Raw genomic sequence first — 23,367 nt, 5'->3', positions numbered from 1 at the left:
GCTTCGGGGATAAGGCACAACACACACACAAAAAATAAACACGACAAAGGACAAACTAGACAAACCAGACGGACAAGTAGCAGCAATATGATATTATATCAGTGTATGATATAGTTAGTATATATAGTGTATACAGTATATGATTATAATAATAATATTAATAATACAGCGATAAAGCACAGTTAACGCGTGGTAGTAGCCTAGTGGGTAACACACTCGCCTGTGAACCAGAAGACCCAGGTTCAAATCCCACTTACTACCATTGTGTCCCCGAGAGCAAGACACTTAACCCTGAGTGTCTCCAGGGGGGGACTGTCCCTGTAACTACTGATTGTAAGTCGCTCTGGATAAGGCGGCCTGGTACACGTCGTGAATGGAAATGTAACATGCAAAGTGGTGATATGCGCCGTGCAGTTACAGACGTCATCCTGCAGGCGGCGCCCACCCCGCACTTTCCCAGCCAGGGCCTTCGTCTCGACGAGCCACGCGTGGGTCGTGCAGCATCCCCCCCCCCGCAGTACGCGGACGTTTCGGGGCCCCGTGCGAGGGGTGCGAACGCCGAGGCGACAGAGGGAGACGCCATTTATCACCGCGCCACCGCCAAAAAAATGGTGATTTTGACAGCCAATAATAAACAACTTTATACGACACCTTTTTTTTTAAATATTCAAAATGCATTGCAGCAAATTAAAACAAAAGTGCCATAAATGTGCATCGAAATATAATCAGACTCGCTTCTGCCAAGAGATAAACACCATAAATACAGCCACGGAGCTGGCATAAATGCAATTTTTTTTCAGTGTGTTGTGATATTAATGCATCGCTGTACATATATATATATATATATATATATATATTTTTCCCTCTGCATCTTTTGAAAATAGCACGGCGGCCGAGCCCATCGGGTGGATGTGGAATGTGGGGAGCCGAGGGCGGAGAGCCACTGGGGTGACCAGCGCAGGCTGGCAACGCCGAGAAAAGCTCTTGTGGCTGTTCGGATCACGGAAGGGTGGCAGCGGCGCGGCCAGTAAACAAGGAACGGGTGGGTGTGGTTCTGATGGAGAGTGTAGGTGGGGCAGGGGGAGGATCTTGCGGACGCAGGTGGCGGCTGCGGGGCCGAGTCGCACTCCTCGCCTGTTCCTCGCGGCTTCCTGTAGGGTGGCCCAACACCCCTCGGGTTCCCACCAAGTCCCATCTGCTGCTCTGGCTCCTCGTCCCACTCTGCTCCAAAGCCTCCGCGGCCACGCTAGAGGCAGAAATATGTAGGAACGGACCATCGACGGAGGCAGAGAAGATGTCAACAGCCAGGCTAGGGTCACATGGGGGGAGGCGGGGCAGTGGTGGCCTAGGGGATGAGGAAGCGGCCTCGTAACCGGAAGGTTCCACTGAGGTCCCGTTGATCAAGGCGAGTGGTTCATAGGCGAGTGACACACTTACTACCCCACTTACTACCATTGTGTCCCTGAGTGTCTCCAGGGGGGGACTGTCCCTGTAACTACTGATTGTAAGTCGCTCTGGATAAGGGCGTCTGATAAATGCTGTAAATGTAAATCTTTCGTGAAGAGTTTCTTGCCTCAGTAACACCCGTCCTCGTGTCCAGGTGAAGCATCACCGCCAACGCACAAAAAAATGCGTATTCGTAAAACACAAAATGTACCGTAACCAGAATATGAATATTTTCTTTGAGGACATCAGTTTATATTTATTGCCACTGTAATAAAGACACGCTCGCATTTACCCAGTCAACTTACAATGATTAAGTTATGAAGTTTTCTTTTCTGCTTCTTTGATTGCAATGAAAAGGTTGCGACATCAACGTTTTCGCCTTTTATAAGCAGAACAGTTGGGGGCTCTGTTGCTTTTCACGAGATTACAGTCAATCTTCTTTCATTTTTTTATCGTGTTGACAGAAAGCTGCTTTGTGGGAACCCCCCGGATTTCAGGCTTTTGGCGGGGAGTTTTCCCCCGTGTAAGAATTTCACCGCTGGGACCTGCCTGGAAGGGGAAGCCCATGTGGTTCTGCGCGGTGGTGGGGGGGAGAGATGGGATTCGCATTTCCTCATCGCTCCCAGACGGGTTCCCAATAGAAAAGCATCACGTGGGTTACCCACAATGCACGCTGCTGTTTACGTTCTGCCCTGCCACACACATTTGGAGCTGAGCGGAGCAGTGGATGCCATCGTGGCGCCCAAGGCCTGTGGGACGGTGGCCCGTTGTAGTTCACAGAGTGAAATAGTTTCTGCAGAGATGACAAGATTACGAGTCCCCTTCACCAAACTGGGACCCTTTTCATGCGACTGATCCAGTGATTGATCGGCGTCTACTAAACGGCAACTTGTAAGACAAGAGCCTGGTGGACATGGCACTTACAGCCTTGTCAGAAGACCGTCACTGTGACGCACCTCTTATATTATCTTTACTAACTGGACGGCGGTGAAAATAAAGGGGTGATCTAAACCTCTCAGTCCTGTTACTCAGGGTCGTAGCTGCAGCAGCCCATCCCGGGACACTGGGTGCAGCACCCATGGTCTGCATGACTTTGCCCCCATTACACGCTCAAGGCAAACTCCAAGGTCCGAGACGGGATTCGATCTCACGACCTTGGAGGAGTGAGGCCATGTGGCCAGGACTATCACAATCATTTAGAATAGTTTCCTCAACACACATGATATCAAGAAGAGGCGCTGTGTAAATAATTGTTTATTCGTAATGTCTATACATATTTGTGTCTATATTTGACGATCGATCGATCGATAGATCGATAGATCGATAGATCGATAGATAGATAGATAGATAGATAGATAGATAGATAGATAGATAGATCGATAGATCGATAGATCGATAGATAGATAGATAGATAGATAGATAGATAGATAGATAGATAACAGGCCAAAAGTTTGAACACACCTTCTCATTCAATGTGTTTTCTTTATGTTCATGACCATTTACGTTGGTAGATTCTCACTGAAGGCATCAAAACTATGAATGAACACATGTGGAGTTATGTACTTAACAAAAAGTGGAGACCTGGCCTCCACAGTCACCGGACCTGAACCTAATCCAGATGGTTTGGGGTGAGCTGGACCCCAACAAGTGCTAAACACCTCTGGGAACTCCTTCAAGACTGTTGGAGAACCATTTCAGGTGACGACCTCTTGAAGCTCATCGAGAGAATGCCAAGAGTGTGTAAAGCAGTAATCAGAGCAAAGAAACTAGAATATAAAGTACATAACTCCACATGTGAGAGAGAAAATTCTGATTTGTAAACTTTCTATTGGACCCCAGTGAAGATAATTAATGGGGGTCCTGACTTCCTGAGCTTTCCCAGGACGTTCTGTTCATCTAGTCATAATTCACTGTGCCGCATCATGCACCAAAATACACAATCAGTGATTGAAGAGTGAAGATTTATTTATTTAAAGAATTGAACAGAGGTAAAGCTTAAGTAACAATCTACTGAAAATCCTTTTTTTTTTTTGCTTTAACAAACACTACAAAAAATGAAAATAAAATATTACAGGAAGGAAGGTTTTTAATTTCTTAAACCGGACATACAAGTTACCACTGGCAAGTGTGTGGCACATGTAAAATAAAAAGAAAAAATCATCTCTCATATAGATATCTCTTATGAAAATCTTTTTTTTTTTTATTTCTTCAGTCTGTACAAAACGTCTCTTCATAAATTATTAATTTGTTTTCTAATAACTTAATGGTCGCCTAGAACATGATGGTTTCGTTTAATGATGGTGTTGTTCTTGTACGCACTTTATGTCTTCTAACTCTCTGACCCAGATGAAGTATGGCACTTGGTTCGGATGTTGCTAGCAGCAAAAAAAAAAAAAAATTATAATAATATATATATTTTTTTTTTACACTGTTGCTGGCAAAACAGAGAAACATGAAGCGCAGCTGCAGTGGAAAGTCGAGAGTCTGGACTCTGTCAAGGTGACACCACAACCCCGCAGCCCTGGACATGGACTTCATCAGCTTCTCGCATGTCTGTCGTGACACAAGCAGCATTTTCTCTACACACCTTTCTTATGTATCTTCATCATCTAAAACTGAATGTCTAGACAAACTCAAAATGTGTTCAAATGTTCCTCAGAATGATCATAACATTAAAAAAAAAAAAAAAAAAAACATTTGCTTTGTTTAAAAATCCTTTGACTTAGAAGAAGAAGAAATAAAATGTGAAAAACATCCGGACAGAAAAGCTGTATGTGGCCAGCTCCTGAGCATGGCGATTGGTCAAAGGGACGGGCTGAACCTGCTAACCCGGCCCAGGAGACGAAGGAGCAAAGAAACTCTGAGGTAGATAACTGGTCGGTCCGACCACCAGATCAAAACACAGTCAGTCCTGCGGAAGACAACTTAATTCATATAAAGCTTGTTCTTTTTTCTTCTTTTCCCCAGTACGATCATTACCTGCGGGTAAAAAATGCGGGGCAGTAAAAAAAAAAAAAAAAATTCCATCTAACGTTCTTCATTCCACAACTTCACCCGGTCTTCATCACTGCGTGTGTTTGTCTCCTTGTAGTGATTAAACTTGATGGATCCAAATCTTCCTTCATGGTTCTTGTGTCCATATGTGAACAAGTCAACTGAGACAAAAAAAGGCACATTCTCAAAAATAAAACAAACGTGAAAACCAATAAATATAATCAACATTTTTTTTATCCGGTTTGAAGAGGAACGTTGGAAAGATTTGCCATCATTTACCAGTTCGCTGTCTTTGGTGAAGTAAACTTTGACTTGAAAGTGCAAAGTTTGTTAGCTTACAAAATTCTACACAAATCACCGGTTGTCTAAAGCTTGTGGTGTAATGGAAGGCTTCGAGACAAAAAAAAAAAAAAAAAAAAAAAAAAAAAAAAAAGATTCTGCAGAAATGACAGCACGACAAGTCCTCCCCCCAACAACAAAAAAAAAATCTTAATCTTAAAAAATAAAAAAAATATATAAACAGAAACGGACCCCTTCAACCCTGAAAGCCCCCAACAAGCTAAACTACGAACACCAAGTTACCTATGAAGACAAGATTCAAAAACTAGTTCATCCAGCAGAATTTCTACCACAATCAAACAACCAGAGTCTCGGACGGACCTCTGATTAGAACAACTCATATATATATATATATAAAAAAAAAAAAAACTATCAGATTCAAGCAATCGTCACTCAGAAAAGGTTTCAAATCTAAAAGCTCTACAGGGGATAAGGAGGAGATGCAAAAACACCAAACCACAGCAAATGAAATCATCTTTTCATTGTTAGTTTTTTTTGTTAGTTTTTGAAGAAGAATGGAAAAAAAGCCCTATTCAGCTGAATTACAAGGCAATAACATTATTTTTTGCTTCTAGCTTCCAAAAAACTCACTTATGCAGCTACTGTATGAAAAGTCTTAAGGCAAATTGTATGATAAGACAGAAAAAGAAAATCAAATAATTTTTACATTTTAAGAGACACGTAACACATCACCATAGCAACACTCACACAGCAAGCACAAAAACAGCATTTTCCGGCTAAAAAAATATTCAATTGAAAAAAAAAAAGAAAATAAGAAAGAAAATACTTAAAATCATAAAATAAAAATATATTCTTTAAAAAGTCATGCACCTTAAACACCAGTCCAATAATCCTCTGTCTTCAGAGTTTTTGCATTCATGTGACAATCTTTGTTAAAAAATAAACGTTCTATTAATAAAATAAAAAATTTTCCTTTTTTTTTTTTTTTTTTTTTTTTTCATTGAGAGTTCGCGTTTTCTTTGATGAAATTCAATTTAATCTTTGACTCTTCGCCGTTTCAGACACTACACTCGAAGGAGGTGTGGAGAGATCCTGATGGGTCCACATTTCATTTGAAGAAGGTGTGATTGTATATTAGCTGTTACCCAGTGCTCACCCACATCTGCAACCGAAAGACATAAACGCTTCGCCGAGGGAGGGGGCGGGGTCCTTCGGCGACACTGTGTGTGTTTTGTACCTCGCTGTTACTTGCTCTGTTGGTAAGCGTACGGGGAATGATCCCCAGACGATTCAATCTGTTGTTGCGGACTGTTGTCCTGGGGAAAGAAGCAAAAAAACATGCATTTTTCCCCCCGCATAATAAACAATGCTAAATATGAAGAGTGTAACCAGAGTAACAAGGCAACCAAACAAAAGATATACACACCTCCACCGAGACAGCGGCCGTCTGCAGAGGCGCGTACTGGGGAATATAGGCTCCGGGCATCGCTGTGCTAGATGGCATGAACTGCAAAACAAAGACATATTAATAGTGAACATTTAATAATAATAATAATAATAATATACAAATCACTTTCAAATTAAGAATCATATTTGAATTAAAAAAAAACGAAAGCTGCTATAATGTTGTCTTGTTGCCGGGGATGATATGGTCAATATTCTGATGTCACCTCCACGTCTAAAGTTGCGTGCGAGCAGGACGCGCGAGGTCAGCAGCGGACTCCTGCTGACTCACCGCCGCCCGACACCCTGCAGGTAACCCCAGGAGCTCGGCTCACCGTTCCTGTGCTGCCCAGGGAGAGGTGGCTCATCTGTTGCGTGAGGGGGCTCATCATGGACGCCGGCTGCAGCGACATGGAGTGGTCTATAGAGGGCGATATGACCGCTCCCTGGAACACAGACGGGTGCAGGAGGTGAGAGGAGAGAAACAAACACAGACTTAAAAAAAAAAAAAAAAAAAAAAAAAAAGGGGAGGGGAAGTGTTCGGAAAGGACTTTTACGTTCTAGAACTGTGGTTCTCTCCCGTAGAAAAAAAAAAAAAAAAAAAAAAAAAAAAAAGGCCACAGCAAATGGTGCCTTCAGCCCTCGTCCTTACACAGGAAGCTGCGATCTCGCACCCCCACACACCCCATTTCCTACTGCGCACAAAACGGCAAAAATACAGGACATTTACTCAGTGCGGCATGAATAAATCCTGTACTAAAGTGGAATGTGAAAGTTTTTGTCATTGTGATATTTGTCATTGTACAGTTAACCCGTCACTCATGGTCAGGGGGACGTCAGTGGCACCTTGGCGGTTCGGCATTTAAACCCGCAACCGTCCTGTTACGAGTCCCCCTTCCTCGACCCCGTCTGTTTGCATCCTGTGTGTCTACGGCTGTTGGATAGTGCGAATGGGATCCATCGGCAAATGTGCGCTGCGCAAAATAAATAAATAAATAAATTAACCACGCAAGGCACTTCCTTCCTTTCCAGGAAGCAGTCGTGGCTCGTGGGCGGGGCGAGCAGGCGTCCGGTGCGCTGCCTTTCTTCCCCTCTCTGTCTCCGGCACTCCCAACCCCCACGAGGCCAGAGCACACTACCGTGACTCAGCGAAACGTCCCTTACTCGCTCGCCCCGCCTTCAAACCCGCCCACGGCGAGAGAGTCTCGGCAGTTTCAGGCGTGCCACCGTAATTCCACCGGCCGCGCGAAGGGATTCGTACTCACCGGGTGCTGCATGATGTACGGCTGGTGGGCCACCCAGGAAGGATTCTGTACCTGGAACGGCAAACACACGGCCACTGTAAATACGGGCTATTTCAGGCTCCGCGCACGTTTCCACCGCCACGCGAGCCCCTCAAGGCAAACCAGAACGTGTCTCAGGACCAACAGACACGGCTTAGAGAGCTCGTGGTAGAGATCTGTACGGGAGGTACGGACCGGGTACGTGGAGACGGGCGAGATATAGGGCGACATGGCGGCCTGGGTGATCATCCTGTTGGCGAGGCTGTACGGACTTGGGTAGAACCTGCAGACAAAAGGAAATGGAAATTTACGTAGGATCTCCCCGGATCAGCGTTGCGCCCAAAAAAAAAAAGTCAGTGGTGTTACGGCGGAGACTGCGTCTGGGTCCCTTCCTGGTGTCTCTTACCCGTTTTGCATCGCCGCCGTGGTCGGATCGTATGTCAGCGTCATCCCAGCCTAGGAGGAAGGAGACGGGAGAATATGACACTGTTCACCAGCACGTCCACAGCCCAGAGCCACGGCGCTTCACCCCTTCCATACCCGTCTATGACAATGGACGGCAAGCACCCAAGATCACGCTATTCAAAAATCTGGGGTATTCCCATTCTGGCACCGTGCAACTATGCACACTATTTCTTTCTATATTTAATATTACTTATTAAATAATAATAATAATAATAATCATAATACATATTAAGTATCCAGAGATACTGCAGCCAAAAAAAAAAACATTATAACTGATATAATACCAGCATACATCCACTGTGAACATAAATAAAAAACATTGAGCAAAAAAGGAGAACGATTGATTGTTCCAGAGTTGCGTCAAAATGGTGAATTGATCTATTCAATAGTCTATGTATGTACTGTAAGAAAAAGAAAAAAAAAAAACCAAAAAAACAAAAGTAGAATTCTAATCTGTTCTATTTTATTTACGTTATTTAGATATAGTCCTAAACCCACATGGAATAAAATGAAATTCAGAAAAACAGATATCCAATATGTTTCTCGATTAAGCCACCTATATGAAACACTCACCGACTAATCAATAAATAAAATGTGGATTGCGAATTCTGTTCAGATTCTGCTGGTCTCGAGCTCAGCGCAGAAAGCGCATACCTACACACTTCCCAGGGCTCAGCATAACAGACGGAACTTCTGTGTGTCTTTGCGCGAGGGTGCTACACCCCGCCTACCGTGTGTGTGTGTGTGTGTGTGTGTGTGTGTGTGTGTGTGTGTGTGTGTGTGTGTGTGTGTGTACCACCGTGCAGACTGTGCCTAGGCCCTGTAGTGTCACGCGCGTAGGGGGAGCCACTTACGAGTCGGGCCTCGCCGTTTCTGGCCCACGCTCGGCCGTTCTGGATGTATTTGTTTTGGCTCTGCCTTTTCTTCTGCCCGCCGTCCGCGAACTTGCATAGCAAGGGCTCTGGCGGAACTAGAGGGGGGGAGAAGAGGGTTATAAAATGTCCAGTCAGCTCACTGTCCTGCCCGTCAACCCAAGGTGCCCCCTGGGCAGAGACATCTAAATTGGCAGCTGCCTGTCAGTAATCCCCACTCTTTTCTGCAGGCCAGTCGACACTATTCCTGTCAAGTAATTCCATTAACAGGCTTAAGAGTGGGAAAGAAAGCCACACAAAACCACTGTGTGTCTTTACTGTATGGGGCCGTGCTGGACTCAGGCCACAGATCGGCCCCATCTGCCCGCATGAACCCACACCCCTTTTTGGTTCCCTTCCTCTGACAGCAAATTTGCTCCTATGTGTTCTGTTAACCCGGTCTGCAATGTGTCAAAATGTCTCTCTCTCACACACACACACACACATTAAGCTATCAATAGAGTATGATAGCTTAACAGTTTAGACACTATGTAAACGACGACGATTTATTCTGTTCCGTAAATATTCAAATGTTAGCGATCCTATCCTGCAATACCACTGCATACCTGGAGTAGTTTCTATGTTGAAATTCAGGAATTTATTGTTGGTCAAGTCATCATTCCAGAACATTCTGTAATACAGACTGGACTATTGGCTAATCTACAGTTAAAATAGAAACAAATCTATTACAGAAAGTTCTGGAATGATGACTTGACCAACAATAAATAGACTTATTACCTTTCTATTATTAGACAGCCTGTGACTGGTGTTTGAAAGTCTTGCTGATAGCTTGTCTCTTACGGTCCAGTCGTCTTTCAGTGGCATGTGGTTTTTTGAGCATTCTGGCTTACTCTCACACCAAACTGTACCCTCCACCATTGGTAGATGGGGAACCACCTAGCTAATGGAAGTCAGTCACATAATAACTGCATCGTGGAAGTTTTGAAATTTGGATTTGTGATTGTGGCACCTTTCTTATCTTGGTAACCAGTCACAGCGTACACAGAGGCTGAGGATGGACAGCATTAGGAAGGAGGACGTTAGACTGGCCATTTTGAAGACAAAGCCAGAGAGGAGAGATTGTGTTGGAAGAGAGACGCTGAGTACTTTGGGAGAAGGATGGTGAGTGGAAGGTTTATGGATGTGGTGAGAGAGGACATGTCGGCGGTTGGTGTAGATGCAGATGGTAGTGTACGGCATCTTATGGTACCATGATTTGCAGAGATATGCAGAGAGTGCAGGGTGAGAAGTTTCTTTACCTGGAACCCCGGGAGGTGTTTTAATAAACTTCCCGTTAAAATTGGAGATGACTGCATCACACTTCTCGGTCGACTCCATCCTGTAGAAAAAAAAAAACACCACAAATGGCACGTGCCGTGTTGACGGGGTGGCGATATTTTTCCACCGAACGATCAATGGCTGTCGACTTTAATCTGGGCTGTGGGCGTGTACCCGAGGTATCTCTTCATTTCTTCTTGTTGCCGTGAGGGTGCGAGCAAGCAGGGACACGATCGGTCATTGTAAGACACCTAGTCACGGTGACACCTTATTTGACGCCGTTATGCAAGACGAAAGGGAGTTGGCCGACAGGCAAGGCTATAATCAACCTTGCCCTCGTCATTACGAAACCATTCTTCAGAGTGAAGACGCCTCGTTCACCGTGAATCCTCAGCGACAGCGGTAATTGTGAGTAAGTTTCGACATGTGCCGTTCAGTTTACTGGGCCCACCTTGCGAAGCCCACCCCTCGGCTGGCTCCGTTGGAATCCCGGAGAATCCGAGTGGAGATGACCTGTCCGAAGGGCTTGAGCATGTTCTCCAGCTCAGGTTCGTCCATGGACAGTGGCAGGTTGGAGATGTACAGGTTGGTCGGGTCCTGTTCTTGTTGCTGTCATTGAATATAAAAAAAAAAATAAAACCCCAAAAACATGAACATTTTTTTATTCTTCACTGTAATGGTGTATATGCTGTAAATGGTGGTTCTTATGCGCTCAATGCTAAATTCAGCCTGCACAACCTTCAACATTTTCATTAGTCATCGAGATTCTGATTTGTGTTTTGGCAGAATGATCAACAACTCCAACACCGATTGGTCCATTGTTTCCAAAACAACTATCTGATATGATGGTGACGTTGAAAATTATGCAACGCTTGTGACGTTTGAAGATGGACGACTGAGAAAACCAGACATTACAGGCTGTTAGCGGACCAATTGCTTCCCGAAACCAAGCGGAAACCCAAAAATCCAAACACGAAACAAGAAGCTCCTTCTGTCATTGGCTGTAGCTCCTCAGCAGGCTGGCTATCAGGCCACAGTCTCCGACCACGTTCAAACGCTGCGAACTACGCGTTATCCGTATTCCTCCGGTGTCCGTGGATGGAGATTTAGGTAGGACCACTTTTCGTCTTTCCATCGCCGCGTCTTTAGTTCAATTTGTTTCAAGCTAATAAAAAGGGGCGCGATGCATAGTGATGGGTGGAGATTTGCATTCAACACCCCGCCCCACCCCACCCCGCCCGACCTCCATCCCACATCAGCTGATTTCCTGCCCAGCGTTTCGCCGGCAGAAATATAAGACAGGAAGAGCTCTCCTGGGAGCCCGGGGCTGCTCACCATTAATATTCATCACCACCGAGTCCGGCGAACGAGGAGGGAGGAAAAAAAAAAAAAAAAAAAAATCAACATCTTGCAACAAAGGGACAATGAAGGGCTTTTAGAGCCCCCGCATGCCGAGAACCACGCCCAGAGGGAGGGGAGGGCCTCTGCCCTGCTCCAATAACCCTGCCCAGTGGATTCTGGGATGACGCAGAGCGGCGGCACACGTGCAACTCAAGGACAAAGGGGACGAAAAAAATAATAAATTTTTTAAAAAAGTACAATTTCTCTGCAGGTTTCCCGTCTTCTCCCTCCCCAGCGCTGCTTTTGAAGGAGACCAACTCCTCCTGCTGCAACAAAGGAAATACAAGCTGCATGGGCGCAGGAGTCTAAATGCGGCAAGAACCTTTCCCCCCCGTCCTGCGAACGGGACGGTTTTCCCCAAACCGGAGGACCATTAGACAGGGAGCCTTTCATAACGTGACACCTTCAACCCTCGCCCACCTCCAAGTGACATTAGACGGGCTTTATTACAAAAGCGCAGACGTGTGCGTGTGTGTGTGTGTGTGTGTGTGTGTGTGAGGACTATTTTGGCAGGCAGATCAGACATCTGTTTTTGCGCTGAACGGGGTCACCAGAAAAACAGTCTGTCATCGGACGTCATGTGACTGAAGCGTGATCAGAGAACCTGGCGGTGGGAGCGGTGGAGGGGCGGAACTGACAAGTTTTAGAACAGAATATACTGTTTTAGAACCGAAATACTCAATTGAAATAACTTTTTTTTTTTTTTTTTAAATAGTAATAGGCTGTTTCATGCATAACACCAGCATTTCAATCTGTTTCAATTTCAGTTCTTCAACAAATGACTCAACGCATGATGAGAAGCTCAAATTTGAAATTTCTGTACTGATTCAAAAGTATTTTTAAAAGATTTTTAAATCTTTAATTAAATAATAGATGTGTGTATGAATGTGTACGTCACGTATAGCTGGAACTTTGTCCGCCCAAATGTACAGACTGGGCAACATGCTTTAGATCACTGACAACAATGACCAATTCATTCTGGTTTTATTTTTTTATTTCGCCGGTTATAATTAGTTGGCAGTAATGAAGCGCGAGCCCTTTTGCCGCTGATATCGAACCTCCACAAAGCCAAATAAAGGACAAACAAACAAACAAAACCTGGACAAACAGCGGGGCCCCGGCATTCTTTAAAGGACCCCCGCCCTCCTCGCGACCCGTGTCCAGATTAGATCCGGACCGAGCAGATTTGCTTTAATTAAAAATTTAAGCGGCGCGCGGGGCCGCGCGTCAATACGCCCGCGGACCCGCGGGGCCCTGAATCGAGAGCGCTCTCCGAGGGCCTCCGCTTCCGCGCCTTTCCAAGGGCCTGTTGCCGTGGCAACCTCCAATTATTTACTTCCCCTTTTCTACCGTCCGAGAATGTAAACCACCTCGTTGCCACTCATTACAGGGGCTGTTGTCCTCTGCAGAGCAACGATGTGAAATCCCCCTGCAGCTTAAAAAAAAAAAATAATAAAAGTTTACTACTCAGACACCGCACCATTATTACAAGAACGGTCGTCCACGCCCCCGGTTTAATTTCAGTGCAGGCTAGCGTGACGTCCCCACTGGAAGCCGGCTTCCTGAACGAGGCGGCGAGCTCAGGGGCTCCGGCAACTGAACTACGCCCGGCCCGATCCGGATTTTCGTCCTCCCCGGGGACGCCTTCCAGGCAGCCACTGCGACAGACGAGCGCGCCGTGCGTCTTGAGGGAGCATTCTTTCCCTCCTGCATCACCCTGTCGTCACGGCGGGGTGTGTGTGTGTGTGTGTCCCAGCCTGTTCCACCTGCCACTCTCGACAGTCTAGCGACGCGCTGAGAGCGGCCTGACAGCATGCCTGCGAGACTCGTCACTAAAATGGCAACCACAAGGAGCCGAGAGCAAAGCAAAGAGCGCGTGAGCGTTTAAAAATACACACATTCCCCCTTTGACGCAAGCACAGGTGCACAGAGGACACGCTCTCTTACGTCACTTCTATAGAAACACCGTAAATCTGGATCTGGTGAAACCACCATGCAGACTTTCGCTTTCTTTCTCTTTTTGCACATAAATACAAAACATGGACAATGCACTTAAAGGTCCCCTATCATGAACATGTCACCTTCGTGAGATGATTTAACATCAACACGAGTTTCCCCCAGCCTGACTACGGTCCTGCAGAGGCTAGAAATGACGATAGGTGTAAATAGTCATTCGTCATTCAGCTTCGCCGCTTCAGATCTAGAAGTTGTCCCCTTATGACATCGTTACCTGCCACCCCTCCCCCAAAACATTATTTCCACCGGCCGTCATGGCTTCACAAACGTGCGAAGCATCGCAGTAGCTCGGCGATTAGATGTAAAAATAAGCACCAATTTTTTTTTTTTAGCTCCATCACGCTAGTCCCGCCCCTCTCCTCCTCATTAGCATTTAAAGCGGCAGACACCGAAACGGCGCGTCCTGGGGAAATCTCATGGCGGGACTGGATCAAAGTGGCTGTAATGCTGCACCACGGCTGCATTTTGGAAAGTGACTTCAGACACAGTATTAGGGGGCTAAATATTTCATGTCAGGGGACCTTTAAAAAAACACATTCTAATGTATAAAAAAAAAAAAAAAAAAACATTTAGTGAGTGTTAAGAGCATTATTGGTATCTAATATTGTACCTGAGGCGGGTATTCTCTGGGAAGTGTGGAAGGGAAAGAGGAAGGATGGGAGGAGGATTGGAGCCACGCCCTCACCTTTGCCATCTGGGCCTGGATCCCGCTGCCCTTCAGGGCGGTGACGGCTTTCTGAGCCGCCGCCGGGCTGTCGAAATCCACAAAGCCGTAGCCTAGAATCACGGAAAGGTCAAAATTAATTATGGCAACGCCGGCGAACGTAAATGATAATGCAATGCTGGGCTGACCGTTAAAAAAAAAATATCCACGCTAATGCGAAAGCTTAACGGTCACATGACCAACGCCGGCGCGCTCGGGTTCTAACGCAGGGTCACTGTGCCCCGTCCCACTGAAGTAAAGACGAGCCGCCTCAGTCACGAGCGCCGGTGGAAAAGCGCGGAGGCAGCAGGTCCGCCGGGTCGCCGGGGACTCATTGTACACCGCGGGCGCGGCTTTTTTTTTGGCCCACGCGACACTCGGCTATATTTAGCCTCGTCCCCGGTCAGGGACGCGGCGTGGTTGAAGCGTGATTGCATGAAGGCGCTTTCTGCCTCCGAAGGCGAGGGGCGGGCTGAGCGTGGCGCGTGCCGCCGGGCGAGTCTGATTACCGCTGGTTGGCGTGTGTAAATAATCCCGAGCTTTTGCCGTTAGCCGTCGCTCGCACGGATCTCTCAAGGTCTTCCGCTGCGGGGTCACGGGCCAGAAAAGCGGTCTGGAATCGGGGGTGAAAATGCCACGCAGGGGTCGAGGGGGGTTCCAACTCTCAAGGCAACTTCGCGTGACCTTTTACCAGACGCCCTTATCCAGAGCGACTTACAATCAGTGGTTACGGGGACAGTCCCCCCCTGGAGACACTCAGGGTTAAGTGTCTTGCTCGGGGACACGATGGTAGTAAGCGGGGTTTGAACCCGGGTCTTCTGGTTCACAGGCGAGTGTGTTACCCGCTAGGCTACCACCACCCGGCTAGGGCGGCCATGTGTTTAAAAACGTCCCTGAAAAGCTTCACTTCCTCCACGCTGGCGCAGCCCGAGCCACGATGATCCTGGATCATCACGTGACTTTTTGTGGCGCGGGTCGCTGCGTCAAGCCAGCGGAGACGCCACAGACCGGCGCCAGTTTTAAACGCTGCGGTCTTACGGGAAATACGGACGTTCATATGTTATGTTGACAAATGCTGCAAATGTAAACAACGCCTGGAAAATTCTCTTTTTAAACGGCCGTAAGCGCTCACCTTTACACTTGTTCGTCGTCTTGTCCAGGATGGCCTTGGTCGACACGATTTTGCCGTACCTGCGCAAGAGAAAAGCGTGAGAAGGAAGAAGGGGGGGGGGGACCCCACATGACATCAGCGGCGAAGCTCGAGAGGCGGGAAGTTGCCGCCATGTGTTGCGAGAGAAGCACGAGGCCGCCTGTAATTGAAGCATTATGCGCGCGGTGGCTGCCGGTGCCGTGAAAGCGAGCAAAACCCCCCCCCCCCCCTCTCAGGAACACGGTCCCGTTCGGGGTGGGAACCGTAAACCCCCCCAGAGCAGAGGACACGGGCGGCAAGGAAAGGGACGAGGGACGAGACGGTGCGGCGTGGGTCTTTTCACCAGCCGGCCGCCCGAATTATGGCCGAACGGAGCGGCTCTCCTTGGTGCTCTTTACGCGCCGAGTCCGGCCACTCACAACCAGAACCGGAGACCTTTCCTTGCATGACCTGATCATCTAAATCTGAACCTCGTCATGTGGAAGGTGTGTTGGTGCTGAAAAGCGGTCTTTTTTTTTTTTTTTTTCATCCCAGGAGAAAACAGGAGGTTTCGGTGAAGGCAGCTTCACCGTACCATCTAAACGGTAAAAGGTCCACCATGAAAAGGAAGACGAGACAACTTTAAAACCGGAAAGAAAATAACGGCGTGACCTAAGCGCGACCCCTGCGACAAGCCTGCCGACGTCTGTATTTTTGTGACCCGTCTGTTCCGATATTAACAATAAAAATAAAACTAATCCAGTTCTGTACACTGAAACGCCGGCAGGGACACAAACACGGACGTGGTGACGAGCGTGACAAATAGGAAAATGAAAAACAAGGGGGGAGGGGCTTAATGAAATGGAATTGAAGGTGCAACCTATGACCTACTTTGCGATTGGCCCCTCCCCGGGAAAGTGCGAATCTGGTGCTGCGGTGGTACAGAATGTCCATATTGATGAAAGCTGATTAAAAATCTCTTCCCTCCGCGCATGGACCCACAGGGCTCGACCAGGTCGCGCCAAGGCGCGCTGATGGACGTCTCCCGGCTCTGGGAATAGCCGGGCCGCTTCCGGAGCGTCTCCCCGGTGGGAGGGGCCGCCGTAAAAAAAATAAAATAATAAAACGGAACTCGTGGTCCTGAGCGGGCCTGGGATTACGCTGGTGCTTTCTAGGCCAGATCGCGTTGTAATGACAGATGGAAACAGATGGTGAGGTGCGGCGCGCTGCTTTAACCGGATGTGCGACTGGAGAGCGCGGCAGGCAGGATGCTGTCGGTGAGAAGCGGCCGCTCTCAGGTCTTCGCGCAGCGTCCATTGGAGCCGGACAGGAGACAGAATGCCCGTTTGACTTGAACCAGACAGGATTTTCATGGGCTCAGATGGTGTTTTTGTGGGTTAGACAAGGACCACCAAGTCCCAGGTTCAAACCCCACTTACTCCCATTGTGTCCCTGAGCAAGACGCTTAACCCCGAGTGTCTCCGGGGGGGGACTGTCCCTGCCACTACAGTTGATCTGGATAAGGGCGTCTGATGAATGCCATACACCTAAGTGTAGATACCTTCAATCAATCAATCATCAAAATGTCCTTGACGCACAAGAATTTTCACAAGCACATGCAGTTTTATTTACTACATTTAAAACCATTAAATGTAATGCGTTTATGGAATTTGACTTCGTATGCGATTTCTGATTTCCATGTTCTCAGCATGCTGGGATCACCTAGTTAATATCCCTAAAATACCTGAATCGTTAATTTGTTTTTTCCAAAAAAACATTTTTAACAACATTCGTGCAGTCTTGTCATTTTTCACTGATAATGTATATTTTTACCCCCAAAAGAACAGCGAAAGTGCCTTCCTCCACTGCTGGGCCGCTGATCGATTAATAAAGACTTCAGCAGGACCAGAAACTGGCATCATGAAAAGATCAGTGCGGCATCTTGGGAAGGAGGAGCAGAAAAAAAAAACGATCGCTGGTCGGTATTGATCGCCCATCAATGACTTAAAAATACAGCTATGAATAATGTACACGCCTCAAACTGCCCGGCCGGTGGTTAAAGCGAATGCATGCCGCCGTTTTATCTCGGGGCTGAAATCAATGGAGGAGGAGGAGGAGGAGGTGAAGAGCGGGAATGTTCCAGGAAGCCGAGTAAGTGGCTCGCATGACATCCCATTACTGACGGCCGCGGATGTCACTCGCTGCGAGTTACGGCACGTAACCGCCGCCGCCGTAACGCCTACAGGGCCGCGTTGTGGCACGTGGCCACCGACGTGGCGAACCGGGGCGCTGAAGTCGAGCCAGGGGTAAAAGCGCTTTGTGGATTAGGCGAGATCCCCACCGAGGGTGAGAAGGAGCTCTGACCCTGAGCTCTGGCTCCTCGAACGGCGAGAGCGGTCAATCGAGTAAAAGCAGAAGCGCTGAATGGTTAAAAAAAATTCATTAATACAAATAAATAAATAAATAAATAAATAGATAGATATGGACACCTTCAAACAGTCACCAGAAGAAAAAAAAAAACAATAAATACACAATTGATACGTATCAATACTAATAACAATAGTGTTAGCTTCGCACGCGAAATATCAATTCTTATTTATGTTAATTACGTTTTTTTTAAAACCCACAAAACGCTCCCGCTGGACGATCATGGCGTCTGTGCGTCTGAAAAATCGCCTTCGGTTCCTCCCTCTGCACTTCTGCTCAAACCAACAATCAATACGCCGATAATGAACAGCAGGGTATTGATAACGCATCACTAGAGGAAGTATCGCGGCGCATTGCTGTATTGACGTATTGACCGAGGTCGCCGATTAGAAAATCCTCGGGAAAAAAAAAAACCAATTCCTGCGAACAAAAATCGCAACAACGATTAACGTAAACGGATGCTTCCCGGCAAAGTGCGCCGCTCCGCCTCTCCGGTTCGCCCCCGTCAGCCCCAGGCGCCGTTTTTCCCTCCGTAACCTCGGCACAGGGCCGGCCGGACCAGAGGCGCTGGAGAATTGTAACTCCGGCACGAAACCGGTCATCCCGTGCGAAGCGGCGGCCGGACAGGTTTACGGCGCGCACGCCTCACGGCGGAATCGATTTCTGCGGTACGAATCTGTCTCTCTCTCTCTCTCTCTCTCTCTCTCTCTCCCTCTTTTTTGATGTATTTTTTTTTTCCTCGTCCTTCATTTTCCTGCCGCCAATTTAGCACAGAGCGCCGCCGCCGCGGCGGCCTCCGGGGTCAAAGGGCGCGTACTCACGGCCGACACAGCTTGACCAGGTCGTCGTCGGTGGTGCTGGGCATCAGGCCGCGGATGTACAGGTTGGTTTTGCTCAGCTGCTCCCAGCCGGCGGTGCTGCTGCTGCTGCTGCTGCTGTTGTTGGTGCTCGGGCTGGGTGGCGCCATGGGGTGCGATGACGGGGTGGTAGGGGGCTGCCGGGGGGGGGAATAAACAAACAAACAAACCAAAAAAAAAAAATGTTATTTCTAATGTCTCCTGCGGTAGGGATAAATTGTTTGGATATGCGCGACGTTGACGGTCCTCGCGTCACATGACCAGCTGGACCAGAGATGAACTATTCCTCAGTACGAGGTTCCTAAGCCTTTATCGACGCCGCCGTAAATATCAACGGGCCGAGCCGCGGCACGAGGCGCTTAAATCGCGGGCGCAGGAATAAATATGCGAACATTTCCCACACACACGCACAAACACACACACACACACACACACACACACACACACACCATCGGTACTCGAGCTCATCATGCCGCAATATTCATATCCTGATCTGCAGGTCGGGTCACACCGGAACACAAGATGAGTTGCAGACTGTGGACGTGATGGATGAAACCACAAAAAATAAAAAAAACGACATAATATCATCAACATGATACACCGGTTGCGTGCGTTACGGTAATTAAGGCGTTATTGCTGATGAAGCCGTTTCGGAGTCACCGCGTCTGTGGTGTATTTATTGCGCTGGGTTGTATTAGTAGGAGTGAACGGGACGCGAGCGACCAATCCTGGCCGGCGTCCGGCGCCGGCGGTAAATACGGGACGCCTCGGCCCGGCTGCGGGTGTCGCCGCGGGGCCTGCGCAGTGATGCATATCTGCAGTGCGGCCCCCTCCAGAACTCCAGCTGTCAGCACAAGCCGGGTCCACAGGGGCTCGCCGCGCTCGCCGGCTCGGGGAGGCGGAGTCGGGAGGCGGTCACGCCACGCCCCGAATCCGGCTCCGTCCTCGACGTGCTCTCCGGGGTCGCCGCGCCACACGCTGGCCCTTTAAAGGAATTGGCCCGGCCACGCACCCAATACTGCTGCCAAATGATCGTACGGACATGGCCGCGATTATTAATTACGCGCATCTACTGGACTTTAATTACAAGCGTATACGTGCTGCTTCGCCGTGACACTTAATTATTACCACCGGCGTCACTGTACCGTGCCACGTTTCCACTTACAATTACGACATTTACCAGACGCCCTTATCCAGAGCGACTTACAAATCAGTAGTTACAGGGACAGTCCCCCTCAGGAGACACTCGGGGTTAAGGGTCTTGCTCAGGGACACGATGGTAGTAAGTGGGGTTCGAACCCGGGACAACGGCGAGTGTCTTAACAGGGGACAGTGGTGGCCTGGCGGTTAAGGAAGCAGCCACGTAATCAGAAGGACGCCGGTTCGAATCCCAACCCGCCAAGGTGCCACTGAGCAAAAGCACCGTCCCCACACGCTGCTCCCCGGGCGCCTGTCATGGCCGCCCCACTGCTCACCAAGCGTGACGGGTTAAATGCAGAGGACAAATTTCACCGCGTGCGCCGTGTGCTGTGCTGCTGGGTATCACAAGTGACAATCACGCCTGTTTTCCGCTGCCTTTTTACCGCACGGTCCAGACAACAACCTACATGAAAATACGCTTCTTTCATCAAGTTCTGGATTAAACTTGCGATTCGACTGCAACCGCGACCAAAGCGGACCCTGTGAAGACACCGCAGCAGTAGGACCTTAAAAACAGCGCAGTACTGAGATTTTGCAGTGTTCAAATTTCACCACGATATATAGTTGTCATTAAAAAGTGTGTGTGTGTGTGTAATATATATCTCTCTCTCTCTCTCTCTCTAAGGCTCTGGAGTTCTCACGTAACGGACGGTTCTTTCCAGAACCCCCCTTCATTCCCGCGCGCATGAAGAAGGCCCTTGTGTGCTCGATTGAGCAATGTGACATCCGGCCCGGTTTTTCATGGAAGCAGATGCACTGTTCCCCCGGACTGTTCCGAGTGTCCCAGGCCCCGATCAGACGGTCCCCGGCTCCCCCACCCACCCCGACCGGCCCCGTTCTTTTCAGCAAAAAAAAAAAAGAACCACAAGACAGGAAGCGGCAGGAATCCCAGGAATGAACTGGTGACGGGATTGAGCAACCTCGGCGTTCCGCAACTCACGCGCGGCCTCGAAGGAAAAATTCTGGAAACGAGCGCGTCTACTAAGGGGACCGACGCCCCGGAAATTAATCCAGGGGGCCGCGATCGAGTCCCGGCCGAGGCGTTCACCGAGCGGGCACGCACAGGTTTCCCAATGAAAGGACGCCGGCTCCGCCCTCCACGCAAGTATTCATTGTAAACAAAACAAAACAAAAACGGTACGTGCGTATCTCCCCCATCATGCACCTTCCGAAGGGGAGGAGAAAAAAAACCCCACAAAAAACCCACAAGTTCCGATCCCGAGAAAAACCGATCAACACGCCGAGGGGAACATTCTGCGCGGCTGAGATCATCCCACCACATCAAGGCGACGGGAATACTTGCTTGACAGGCCGGCCATTAAGAGACACACAGTGTACATTGGACTCGCCGCGCAGTGGCGGCGGCGGCGGGACGCCCGACAGATGTCCGCCGAGCGACCGTAGACGTGCTCGACTCGAGCGCGGCAAAGAACGTACAGGAAGGACAGAAAAAACCTGTTCTAGAGCACGTTCCTAAAAGCGGTTCTTACGAGACACTTTCTGTCATTATCACAATGTCTGTATTGTCACTGTAACAAGTACAGACGTCAGAGAGATGTTTTATGGGCCAGTGGTGGCCAAGCGGCCCCGTAATCAGAAGGTCGCCGGTTCGAATCCCGATCCGCCAAGGTGCCACTCAGGTGCCACTCAGGGTGACGGGTTAAATGCAGAGGACAGATTTCACTGTGTGCACCGTGTGCTGTGCTGCTGTGTATCACAATGACAATCACTTCATAAAAGAAGAATGAACATTGTTGCCTTTGACAACAATAAAAATGTAACGTAACAATAAGTGAAGTGATTGTCACATGTGATACACAGCAGCACAGCACACGGTGCACACAGTGAAATTTGTCCTCTGCATTTAACCCATCACCCTGAGTGAGCAGTGGGCGGCCATGACAGGCGCCCGGGGAGCAGTGTGTGGGGACGGTGCTTTGCTCAGTGACACCTCGGCGGCTCGGGATTCGAACCGGCAACCTTCTGATTACAGGGCCGCTTCCTTAACCGCTAGGCCACCACTGCCCCAAAAAAATAATAGATGCACAAAAAAAAAAAAAAAAAAATGACAATGAATGGGTCAAAACTCCAGTCCAGGACCCTGGTAGCTGGAACTGGCCGTTAATGGTGGAATATGTGCGTTAGTTCCAGCGGAACGCGGTGTTATTATTGGAATTAATGACGTTAGAAGAGCCGAAAACTGTTGCAATGATTAAAGAAGCGACAAAACCGGCAAATTTCACACTAGTGGGGAATCCAGCGTTTGAGCAGATGTGGGTTCGGCTGGACCTTCATTTCCAAAGCTGACCACTTAAATAGTTCTTTTTGGTACATTTTTCACGGGGTCACGGTGTCTGGCTGTAACCAGGAGCCGCCAGCGCCTTATCAGGCGGCCCCAGACCGCCAGGGCCCGTCGTATCCGTGCTGGAAACACGCCGTGGTTCCAGTAACAAGGCCTCGCCCTCACGGCCCAGCACGGCCACCTTCACCCCGGCCCTGTCCAGGCGGTGGTGGCCACACTGGTGCATTGTGGGATGCACCGTATGCAAGGACCCTTCCCATGCACTCTCGCATACGGCTGCCAGGCTACTTTTAAACACACAAAAAAATATATATATTGATTTTTTTCCCCCCTTTTTTTTATTATAAACAGTAGATTTGTTTTCTGACCCCACGCACACCTTTACGCAACACAGGCTGCCGTGTGCGCAGGAAATCGTAAAACGTCCAACTCGGCCTCGCTGCACGACCGAGAACACGCTAGAAATGAAACACGGCAACGCCTCGTTATTTAAACACGGGCCGGACGCGCTTTTTTCACGCCGTGAATAACCGGCGACGGGAGGGTGGTGCACAGGCACGGACGTCACGGCGCCGCGACCCGCCGGGATCCCCCACAATTCACCAACAACGCCAGAAATGCGGGGCGGTTTTTTTTTTTTTTGTTACCTGCTTACGATAAGTAGTCCGCATCGGGTTCCCGGTGTTCGCAAAAATCATCTTCCTCGGTTCGAATTCCGTCCTGACGGGCGATTTCCTCTCCGTCTCTCTCTCTCTCTCTCTCTCTCTTTACCGAACTATGTTCGTCCGCATCCAGAGGCTCGGCCGGCAAAGTTTTAACGAGATAAAACCATAGATTAGGCCGGTTCGCGGCCCGCGGGCTCCGTGTCGCCCGCTCACCCCCGGGGAGAAGTGCGCTTGTCGGCGGAGAAAAAAAAAACCAAATCGGCGGCGGAGCGCGGATCGCAACTTGGCGCGCCGGGACCGGCTGGTTCGGCCGAGTTCATTGATCTGCGTCGAGTTCTCCGCCGAGCGAGCCTCCCACCGCGGACCGTACCACCGCCGCCGATCCCCGGGGTGGGTGGACGCGGGTCGGGTTCCGAGAAAAGGGCGTTCCCGACACCCCCACCGTGGAGGCCGCACTTCGCCCCGCTTCGCGCCAGCTGCGGGAGATCTAAGGGAGCGTTCTGACGCGGCACTTCGTCGTCGCCGGGGAAAAAGTAAGGATCGCAGG

At 48.9% G+C, this 23,367-nt stretch overlaps 1 protein-coding gene and 1 long non-coding RNA gene across 3 annotated transcripts; one reads left to right on the top strand and one right to left on the bottom strand.

The window, feature by feature from the left end:
- Positions 1–4,882: 4,882 nt before the first annotated feature.
- On the bottom strand, positions 4,883–23,159 carry rbms1b (RNA binding motif, single stranded interacting protein 1b). Of its 2 annotated transcripts, none has more exons than XM_028991567.1 (13): positions 22,803–23,159; positions 18,618–18,790; positions 15,373–15,431; positions 14,148–14,314; positions 10,572–10,729; positions 10,102–10,181; positions 8,786–8,901; positions 7,873–7,922; positions 7,662–7,749; positions 7,449–7,499; positions 6,519–6,629; positions 6,167–6,247; positions 4,883–6,056 (listed from the first exon to the last, which is right to left on the bottom strand). In XM_028991567.1, the coding sequence occupies exons 1-13, from the start codon at positions 22,851–22,853 to the stop codon at positions 5,985–5,987; spliced, it is 1,257 nt and encodes a 418-aa protein (XP_028847400.1). In that variant the 5' UTR covers positions 22,854–23,159; the 3' UTR covers positions 4,883–5,984. The 2 variants fall into 2 exon arrangements, with proteins under 2 accessions (XP_028847400.1, XP_028847401.1); XM_028991568.1 differs by having other exon boundaries at positions 5,985–6,056; positions 14,223–14,314.
- LOC114796993 (uncharacterized) lies at positions 10,483–11,499 on the top strand. The gene is made up of 2 exons (XR_003750795.1): positions 10,483–10,705; positions 10,907–11,499. It is a non-coding gene; the product is annotated as an uncharacterized LOC114796993 (long non-coding RNA).
- Positions 23,160–23,367: the final 208 nt, after the last annotated feature.

Source organism: Denticeps clupeoides, chromosome 9, assembly GCF_900700375.1.
Source record: "Denticeps clupeoides chromosome 9, fDenClu1.1, whole genome shotgun sequence".
Classification (NCBI taxonomy): domain Eukaryota; kingdom Metazoa; phylum Chordata; class Actinopteri; order Clupeiformes; family Denticipitidae; genus Denticeps; species Denticeps clupeoides.
Note: the sequence above shows the minus strand (reverse complement) of the source record. Positions and strands in the feature narration are given on the sequence as shown.

Bases quoted from the DNA above. Each gene is read 5' to 3' on its own strand.
- rbms1b (XM_028991567.1), bottom strand. From the start codon at position 22,853: ATGATTTTTGCGAACACCGGGAACCCGATGCGGACTACTTATCGTAAG. The intron at 10,730-14,147 runs GTACAATATTAG...ATTCAATGACAG, and splicing joins CCAGAGAATACCCGCCTCAG to CAACAAGAACAGGACCCGAC. The intron at 7,500-7,661 runs GTCCGTACCTCC...TTGCCGTTCCAG, and splicing joins CGCCCGTCTCCACGTACCCG to GTACAGAATCCTTCCTGGGT.